The sequence below is a fragment of the Phaenicophaeus curvirostris genome, chromosome 27 (assembly GCF_032191515.1).
Source record: "Phaenicophaeus curvirostris isolate KB17595 chromosome 27, BPBGC_Pcur_1.0, whole genome shotgun sequence".
Taxonomy (NCBI): domain Eukaryota; kingdom Metazoa; phylum Chordata; class Aves; order Cuculiformes; family Cuculidae; genus Phaenicophaeus; species Phaenicophaeus curvirostris.
Window position 1 is genome coordinate 2,639,362 of NC_091418.1, and position 10,275 is coordinate 2,649,636.

At 49.3% G+C, this 10,275-nt stretch overlaps 1 protein-coding gene and 1 long non-coding RNA gene across 2 annotated transcripts in view; one reads left to right on the plus strand and one right to left on the minus strand.

The window, feature by feature from the left end:
• LOC138731618 (uncharacterized) overlaps positions 1-10,275 on the minus strand; it is a 349,611-nt gene that overhangs the window by 316,616 nt on the left and 22,720 nt on the right. The gene's annotated exons all lie outside the window — the stretch shown is intronic.
• On the plus strand, positions 1,886-6,701 carry NEFM (neurofilament medium chain). Its single transcript, XM_069877547.1, has 3 exons — positions 1,886-2,976; positions 3,462-3,586; positions 4,814-6,701. Exons 1-3 carry the CDS (start codon positions 1,915-1,917, stop codon positions 6,141-6,143), a joined length of 2,517 nt encoding a protein of 838 aa, XP_069733648.1. The 5' UTR covers positions 1,886-1,914; the 3' UTR covers positions 6,144-6,701.

The following is a 10,275-nucleotide window of genomic DNA, read 5'->3' on the forward strand; positions in this document are numbered from 1 at the left end:
TTTTTGAGGAGGCTTTTGCCCAGTAACAAGATCGCCTACTTGAAAATTCACAGAGTGCTGAGCACAGGCAGACAGGCATTTTCAGCACCTTTCAGAATGAGTTAAAATCTCCCCCCCTCAGCATTCCTCTGCTTTGCTTTGGGAGCAGAGCTTTTTCTAGCACCAGCAGGGTTTGTTTTTTTTCCTTTGCAGCTTACTAATCAGTTGCCTCTGTAGCTGTAATGCATCCAAGAGGAGTCGAAAGTCTGGATGTTAGCTCCTCACTGTAATGCAATCCACAAAAAGGATATTGTAAACACAATTTTAAACAAGGTTTCAAGGAAGGAGAATTTATTTCTAAGCAACGCACCAAGTTTAAAATATGAGAGTGGGAGGATAACAGAGGAAGAAAGGCAGGGGAAGAAGAATCAGGATCAAGGATTTTGGATGCCAGGGGGTCTTTCAAACTCTTTTTTTATTGCTCGGAAGCTCTAGCACTGCAACTGCTGCATCCTTCTGCAGACCACCCCCCCTTAACCTGCGCCTGTCCTCGAGCCTTTGCAGGGAGTGATCCCTGCCGCAAAGCAGCCCAGTGAACCCACCCAGCCTCCGCTTTTGACCTTCAAATGTCAGGCCAAGTGTGGGGACGCTGGGTGGGATGCTGGGTGGGATGCTGAGTGGGATGGTGGGTGGGATGCAGCTTGGGACCCCTCAGCCTCCTTGCTGCCCAGCCCCGGGATCCGCAGGCGCTGTCCCTGGTGCTGAAGCCTCGCTGGCGCTGTCCGTGGTGCTGAAGCCCCGCTGCCCCTCCCGCTACCACTGTCCGTGGTGCTGAAGCCCCAGGGCCACCGCCCCCGTGTGTCTCCCCCCGCTGCCACCCCCCTTGTCCCCCCAGTGTCACCCCCACCCCGTGTCACCCCAGCCCCTGGGCCCTACCCTGCGGGCTCTGCCGGGCGCTGCTCCGCCACCCCCCGGGAGCAGCCCGGTGCTGGCACCGCGCTCGGCTCTGCCATGGCTGCTGCGGGTTGCGGGGGGGTGGGGAGGAGGGGGAAGAGGGAGAGGAAAGAGAGGAAAAATAGGGGAGAAAAGACAGAATGCAGATAAAGAGTAAAGAAATGGGGAAAAAAGCAAAACGGAAAAAGAAAAGAGAGAAAAAAACCCAGAAAGTAAAATGGGAGAAGAATAAGAAAGGAAAAAAGAGGAACAGAGAAAGAGAAAAGGGAAATAAAGGAAAAGAAAGGCAAGGAAAGAAAGGAAAACAAAGGAAGAAAAGGGAAAAGACATTTAAAGAAAGGAAAAGAAAAAGAAGAAGGAAAGAAAAAAAAGAAAGGAAAGGAAGGGAGGGGAGGAAGGGAAGGAAGGAAAAGAAAAGAAAGGGGATAATGGCCTATGGAAAGGGGAGAAGGGAGTAGCAGAGACAAGAGGAAAAGAGCAGGAGAACGGGAAAAGGGGGGGAAGGGAGGAGAGAAGGGAAGGAAGGAGAGCGGTAAGGGGGAAGGGGATGGGAAAGGGGGAAGGAGGGAGAGAGGGAAAGGAGGGAGAGGGGGAAGGGAAGGAGGAAGAGGGGAAAGGGGGAAGCGGATGGGAAAGGGAGAAGGAGAGGGGAGAGAAGGGAAAGAGGGGGGAGAGAAGGAAAGGAGGGAGAAGGGGAAAGGGGGAGGCGGGTGGAGGAGCAGTGGGAAGGGAGAAGTGGGGAGCGGGGGAAGCAAGGGGAAGGGGGGAAAGGGCAGGGGGTGCTCAGGGTCCGGGAAGGGAAGGGTGAGCCGGGGCAGGGCCGCTCGGGGGAGGCGGGGGGCGGTCCGGGAGGCGGTGCGGGGCCGGGCTAGGGGGGTGTCCGCCCCCCGCACACGTGTGCGGGCCGTCCCGCTCCCTCCCGGCGGGGATATAAGGGGCGGCAGCGGGCGGAGAAGTGCTGCTAGCCCCAGTGCCCCCACCATGAGCTACACCATGGAGCCCTTGGGCAACCCTTCGTACCGCAGGGTGACCGAGACCCGGGCTACCTACAGCCGAGCCAGCGCGTCCCCGTCCAGCGGGTTCCGCTCGCAGTCGTGGTCCAGGGGTTCGGGCAGCACCGTGTCCTCCAGCTATAAACGCTCCAATCTGGGGCCCCCCCGGGCCACCTACGGCTCCACGGTGCTGAGCTCGGCCGAGAGCCTGGATGTCAGTCAGTCCTCGCTGCTGAACGGGGCGGCGGAGCTGAAGCTGAGCCGCTCCAACGAGAAGGAGCAGCTGCAAGGGCTGAACGACCGCTTCGCCGGCTACATCGAGAAGGTGCATTACCTGGAGCAGCAGAACAAGGAGATCGAGGCGGAGCTGGCGGCTCTGCGGCAGAAACACGCCGGGAGGGCTCAGCTGAGCGATGCCTACGAGCAGGAGCTGCGGGAGCTGCGCGGAGCCCTGGAGCAGGTGAGCCACGAGAAGGCGCAGATCCAGCTGGACTCCGAGCACATCGAGGAGGACATCCAGCGCCTCCGGGAGCGCTTCGAGGACGAGGCGAGGCTGCGGGACGAGACGGAGGCCACCATCCGAGCTCTGCGGAAAGAGATGGAGGAGGCATCGCTGATGAGGGCAGAGCTGGACAAGAAGGTGCAGTCGCTGCAGGACGAGGTGGCTTTCCTGCGGGGCAACCACGAGGAGGAGGTGGCCGAGCTGCTAGCCCAGCTCCAAGCGTCCCACGCCACCGTGGAGAGGAAGGACTACCTGAAGACCGACCTGACCACGGCGCTGAAGGAGATCCGTGCCCAGCTGGAGTGCCAGTCCGACCACAACATGCACCAGGCTGAGGAGTGGTTCAAATGCCGCTATGCCAAGCTGACGGAGGCGGCCGAGCAGAACAAGGAGGCCATCCGCTCCGCCAAGGAGGAGATCGCCGAGTACCGCCGGCAGCTGCAGTCCAAGAGCATCGAGCTGGAGTCGGTGCGTGGCACCAAGGAATCCCTGGAGAGGCAGCTCAGCGACATTGAGGAGCGCCACAATAACGATCTCACCACCTACCAGGTATCAGGGAGGCTTCCTGGGATGCTCCGAGCCTGGGTGAGGGGAGGCACTTGGGTACCAGATTGGCAACGGGCAGGAGGCACTTGGGTACCAACTAGAGCAGATGGGGAGGTACCAGCTTGGTAGTGGGATGGAGAGCACTTGGGTACCAGCTGGGGCAGCCAGGGAGGCACCAGGGTATTATCAACTGGGGCAGTGTGTTTATGAGCACCTGGGTATCAACTGGGGCAACTGGGGAGGCACCAGGGTACCAGCTTGGCAGTGGGATGGGGGCTGGAGGCTCCAGGGCTGAGCCCTGAGTGCAGGCTGTGGGATGGGGAGGAATGTCAGGGAGGGTGGTGGGAGCCGGATGGGTTTGGCTTTGATCCTGGTGCTGCCTCCCTGATAAACGAGTTTCTGGAAGTCGTTTTTGAGAACTTTTTCTGCGCTGTCTCTGTGCGAAGCCTGTGTCTGTGACGGTGAGGATTTCTGCGTCTCTCTTGCAGGATACGATTCATCAGCTGGAGAATGAGCTCAGAGGAACAAAGTGGGAAATGGCACGCCACTTGAGGGAATACCAGGACCTCCTCAATGTCAAGATGGCCCTGGATATTGAAATTGCTGCATACAGGTACAGTGGGATCATTGTAGCCGGGTCTGGAATATTAATAGCACTGCAGATGCTGCTGGCTCGGGAAGCTTTACCAACAGATAAATATCTGCCTGCAGTGAACACAAGTAGAATTAGAGCTTGACTAAACTACAATCATGTCAATCTGCACAGACCACGGAGTGGTTGCAATAAGAACTCAGAGGTTATTAGGGACGAGCTCTGGCGCTGGTGGGTTTCGAAGCTCCCAGCAGGCACAGGGCAGCATGACTCAGTGCGGCGGCAGACGGGTGCCGCATTCTGCCCTTGTTTACCAAAGCAGGAGATGCAGCAAAAGACAAGCTTATTTTTAATTCCCGTCAGCTTTGCATATGCTAAGCAAGCGGTGCTTGTCACTTGAATTCCCTTTCATCACTTGAGAGAGACGGTGCACTTGCTTGATCATGGTTTCAAGTGGGGAGTGCTAGTCTGCTTGTCACACTTCTGCTGTTCTTCCTCAACTTTACTTTAAAGGCTTCCACTCGAATCTGGAGCAGGAACGTTGCTTGCTATTGCCATCACCTGGCAGGCTTTTTTAGTTCCTTTACATCACTTTAGAACTCTCAGCAGAGAACTGCTGATTTTTCTAGGTCATAGGCTTAGATGAAAAACATGCATTTGATTAGAAGAACAGTAAAAATAAAAGAACAGAAAGCATCTCCAGATCTGCTTAAATTTCTACGTTTGTTCAGACAAACGCATGGATATCCAAGGGTTTATAAATTGCTGCCAAAGTTAACTGAACCGAAGTCTTTAGCTTTCATGGCTGTGCAAAGAAAGGTGGATGCCTGAACTACTGAATTGGCTTTGAATATCTCAGCCAACACTATTTGATCTGGGTCTGTTGGCTGTGTCAAATTGTCAGTTCAAAGGAGGAACTGTGGCTTAGGGGATGTTAATTGTTTTGCTGTACTCTATGCTAATTTATGCCATGCTAAAGCCTTTGACATTAAGGACGAATGGCAACTGGTCAGCCAAAGACTTTACACTTGCCACATGAAAAAAGCTGTTTGAATATGAATTTTGTGAAATAGCTGATATGACAGACACAGCTGAACTGTGTCTGTGAGTGATGGATTATGGCATTTGGCTCTGGCATATCGCATATATATACTGTTTTTATCCCGCTGATGGGGAAATAGATTCTAATAGCTGCTCCTTCCATTGGGTTTCCATGCTAATCTGTTGTCCTTCTCCCAATTCCCTTAGGAAGCTACTGGAGGGTGAAGAGACCAGATTCAGTGCCTTCTCTGGAAGCATTACTGGACCCATATTCACACACAGACAACCATCTGTCACAATAGCATCCACTAAAATTCAGAAAACAAAAATTGAACCACCAAAGCTGAAGGTCCAGCACAAGTTTGTAGAAGAAATCATTGAAGAGACAAAGGTAGAGGATGAAAAGTCTGAAATGGAAGATGCCCTGGCAGCTATTGCAGAAGAAATGGCAGCCAAAGCCCAGCAAGAAGAACAGGAGGAAGAAAAAGCAGAAGAAGCAGCTGCAGAGGAAGAAGCTGAGAAGGCTGCTGCAGAAAAAGCTGCTGCACCTGAGGAAGAAGAGAAGGAGGAGGAAGAAGCAGAGGAGGAAGAAGCTGCAAAATCTGACGCAGCAGAAGAAGGAGGTTCTGAAAAAGAAGAAATAGAGGAAAAAGAAGGGGAGGAGGCTGAGGAAGAGGGGGAAGAAGCCGAGGCCAAAGGCAAAGCTGAAGAGGCAGCAGCAAAGGTAGAGAAGGTCAAAACACCTCCCTCGAAGTCACCCCCTAAGTCTCCCCCTAAATCCCCCGTTACAGAGCCAGCCAAGGCTGTCCAGAAAGAAGCAGCTGCAGAAGCAGGAAAAGAACTGAAGGTGGAGAAACCTAGTGAGAAAGCAGCATCTCCGGAGAAGCCATCGACACCAAAGGTAACCTCTCCAGAAAAGCCTGCGACCCCGGAGAAGCCTGCAACCCCAGAGAAAGCAGTGACCCCGGAGAAGCCGGCATCACCAGAGAAGCCCCGTTCTCCGGAGAAGCCGGCAACCCCCGAGAAACCCCGCACCCCAGAAAAGCCAGCAACCCCAGAGAAGCCGGCGACTCCGGAGAAGCCCCGTTCTCCAGAGAAGCCAGCCTCCCCAGTCAAAGATGAAAAGGCTGTGGTGGAGGAGACCATCACTGTCAAAAAGGTAACAAAAATTAGTGCAGAGGTAGAGAAGGAGTCCAGGAAAGAAGACATTGCAGTGAATGGTGAGGTGGAGGAGAAAAAGCAAGAGGAGGAATCCAAAGAGAAGGAGGTTGAGGAGGAAGACAAGGGAGTTGTCACCAATGGCCTAGATGTGAGCCCAGTTGATGATAAGGGTGAGAAAATTGTAGTAATCAAAAAAGCAGAGAAAATCAGTGGTGAAGGTGGGGACAGTACAACCACGTATATCACAAAGTCGGTGACGGTCACTCAGAAGGTAGAGGAACATGAAGAAAGCTTTGAGGAGAAATTAGTGTCCACCAAGAAAGTGGAGAAAGTTACTTCACATGCTGTAGTAAAAGAGATCAAAGAGACCGAATAAAATAAACCATAGCTAAATTAAATTCAAGAGCTTGGGTTGGTGCAAAAGGTTAAGCCATATGACAGCTGCAAAATGCATGTGAGTGACGGCTTCAAAGCAGAACGGGTTCTCTCATGGAGGCTCCAGACACACAGTATTTTACTTTTTTGTGCAATATAGGGGAGGGGGGGGGAATGCATGCAGGCTCAAGATGTACTCCCTCCACAGAGCTTGGGGATTTACAAAAAAAAAAATAAAAAAATAAAATACTACTACTACTAGTGCATGAGATGAAATGTGCAAAGGAAGCTTTTGAATTTCCTGAGCTGTTGGAGGGACACGTCTGAGGAACGACTTAAGTTGTATTATGCAAAGAACCAACTGAGCCAAAACCAAACAGAAAACAGTAATAGAATATTCATGAGAACCAGAACTCTCCTAGCCTTAAAAAAAAAAAGCTACTTATAAATAATTATGTTTACCTCACTGGTGCAATTAGGGTGGACTTTTGCTCATGGGAGAACCTAGTTGACATGCACAGTACGCAACCTTTTGTTGTTTGATGTAAAAGTCACAGCAGTTCTTGCTCAATAAAGGTCAATACTGAAAATATGATTTGTCTGGTGGCTTCTTTCCAACTCGGGTCCTTCCCTGAAGTTCAATGCTCTGTCTTGAACAGGAACATGGTTGCATGGGGATGTTTAAAAGTTGTTAGGGCTTTTTTTTTTTTCCTTTTCCTCATGTAGAAAACATGTTTGAATTGGATGGGATGAGCAAATTTCCTGTAACACAACAAACACTTAGAGCTGGTTTCAGCAAATACTTAAGAGCTGTAGCCCATGCTTTATAGAGTAAAGAGGAGTCTGAATCCTGCTGCCTCGCCTTTAGGTGCTTGGAGGATCTGCCATTGCTTTTGTCAGCAGTGGCAAGGTCTCTATATGCTGCTAACATCACATATCTGAGCACTCCTGCTTGTATAAAGTGTTAAATTCCCCTTCAAGTATGAATTTCCTCCCTGCACACTAGTCTTGATGTGTAAGAAGAGCCTTAGATAGGGTTTAGGGTTAAAACAGCCTGTCTGTGGACCTGGGCTGGTCTTTATATCTTCTGTAACACTGGCTCATCACTTGAGTGGCCAAGGACCTGTTAAGTAATCTCAATTAAGATGATGAATCACTAAAATGGGGTAGCTTCTGATTTTTTTTTTCCACTCCTGCCTTAGTTACATGGAACCCTCCCGTCTCAAAATGACCAAACTGCCCTAAAACACAAAATTCCAAAAGTGAGAGCAAATAAACTCATGGAAAAAGGAAACCATCCTGGTGATGATACAGGTATTGTGCATCAAAAATATTCCTAACTCATTTTTACCTATTTTTCCATTTGAAGATACCTGTAGAAATCAGAGTGTGACCTGAGACTCAGAGGGGCTCAGATCGTACCTTCTGTGACTAAGGGATAAAAGCAAATTAAAGCATGTTTAAATTCCCAATAGAAAGGACAATGTCCATGCCTTCTGCAACTTCCCAGTTGGCTTTATTAGGAAAAAAGCCAAATAAAGTGCCCTTTATGAAGAATGCTGCTACTGCCCTACCTCCCAGACCTAGCAAAGAAACACAAATCATATCTAAGCCTGGATTCAGCACAGAGATTATCCTGAAATCTGTTGTCTAATTGAGGGTCTGATCAAAATCTATGATTCACATATGCCTTCCAATTCTTTACCTTATCAATAATTGAAGATCAAGTAGTTTTTAATTGAAAGGGTTCTGCACGGTCTTAGCTAGAGAAGTAAGGAGTCCACAGCAGATAAGCCTTTCAAATAAATCTGAGTGTCTTTGTGTAGCAAAGTAATGAATGTTTCACCTGCTGCTATCAATAATGGAAATCTGTGCTCAACAGCTTGCTGGTTGAGTGACGTTTAATTAAAGCAGAGTTAGCAAATTAAATGGCAGCTTCTCTGTAGCGAGCTTATTTGTGAATGGTACATGAGTATGTGACATAAAAATAACTGTACAGCAATTAATAAGAAGTTAAGTAGCCCAGTCACCTACAGTCGGTAACGTCAAGATATAGACATGCTCAATGGTTTGTGAGCATTAAAACCATTTTTCTCGTGGCTCTAATCAAAATTTGCAAGACAACACCACCACTAAACCCCCAAGCTAAACCAGAGACCAATATTTAAAATAAATCTTTCTGTTTATGGGCTTCCAGATAAGTTCTAGAACCACCTGAAGTGTCACAAACCCTGAAGCCAGTGGGAATGGTTGGACTCGATGATCCAGTGCGTCTCTTCCAACCTGGTGATTTTATGATTCTGTGATTCTTCGGCTTCCACCCCTCAGCATAGAAAGTCAAGCATCTTCAGCGTCAAGACAACGAAGGGTCACCTTGGAGAGTGAATTAAACATTGATGCCAGTGGGAGACTCAAGAACATGCCAACATGGGCTTACACATGGTGTATTTCAAAATATTCCTATTTCCCCTCGTTTTCCACCCAAAACATATTGCAGCCTTTAGTTATTACCCACAACTGCATTTTTTTCCCTCTGCTCTAACACACAAACGCGTGAGTTTAGTCTGTCTCCCACTGCAAATGTTTTCATTGACTCCTAAGAGGAATAAGCAACTGGTTAGCACATTTCTAAATATTTATAATGCTATAAGAACTAATTAATATTTAATGTTGCCAAGAGGTTTTGTCTACTGACATCTGCAATCAAACAGTTTCAAAAGAGCATAATTCCAGGGCAGAGCTGCATAAATACTATGTTCTTTGCCTGTTCTACACCAATTACTTCTTCAGACTGTGCATAACTAGTGAAGGGATTAATTATTTTCAGACACAAAAGTTCATTAATATGAAAGACTCCGGGAAGGGAAAAACAATAATTAAAGGAAGTCACTGTGAAGATTTATGGGTCTTATCTAAGGTGGGCTATCAAGACCCTCATGATTTCAGGAGTAGGGGGACTCTAAACAAAGATCTTTTTCTGGTACTGGCTTGTGGACGTGCTACGATTACGAGATTTTCAGCATCCCAGAACTAAAATCCTAGCTGGGAAGCGTTACAAAACAGAAATAGGTTGTATTTGCCAGGGAGCTGAGTCAGGCACTAGAATTTTCTCCGGGCATCTGGGTCTGTGCTTTTCCCATTCACATGTGGGCTTTCTTCCTTCTTTGTTTGGGATGAAACTACCATTAAATTATCCAGGAAGGCAGCACACGACAAATTGTCAATTATTTAGTTTCTAGAAGGTAAATTCCTAGAATCTGGATGTTACACCTGTACACGTCTTCCTCTCGCTGAGTCCAAGGGGAACGTGCATACATGTGTATCTCAAGAAAAGCATTCAGGACCTCCTTGTCTTCCCTGTGATGAGTTCTCAGCCTGATCCAGACCCCACCTGCCCAAACAGCCAGAGAAAATTCCAGGTTGGACTTGCAGCTTTACTCACAGCTGCAACTTGGGTTAAAGTTTCCATCCTACCTCCCTCTGCCTGCTTTTACTGCATTGCGTCAAAGCGAGCTCCTGGGTTTTCAAGGGTAAAACAAGCGTTGCCAGCAGGATCCCTACAATCCTGAGAGCATCTCAGCACCTGAAACACGCACTTCAATCTCGTACACACCTGAGGAGCAAGGCAGGACTTGGGGGGACAAGCCAAGCTGGCCGGTCGCTGCAGGTTGTCACTCTTGGCAGCTCGATGCCGTGGCTGTGACTCACACATTGCCTGCAGAGTCGTGAAAGCTCTCCTCTAGCTGCAATACATTGAAATAACGTACAGAGTGAGGATCAGACCGAGAGACGCTGCAAGGAGAAATGCGTGTGCTGGTTTGAGAGCAGCCCTAGCAGCCTGGCTGCCACACTTGGGAGAGATGCAAGGCATATTGCTTCCCAGAAATCATAGAATCACCAGGTTGGAAGAGACCCAGCGGATCATCGAGTCCAACCATTCCCATCAATCACTAACCCGTGTCCCTCAGCACCTCGTCCACCCGTCCCTTAAACCCCTCCAGGGAAGGGGACTCAACCCCCTCCCTGGGCAGCCTCTGCCCGGGACCAATCACCCTTTCCATGAAATATTTTTTCCTAATGTTCAGCCTGAACCTCCCCTGGTGGAGCTTGAGGCCATTCCCTCTCGTCCTGTC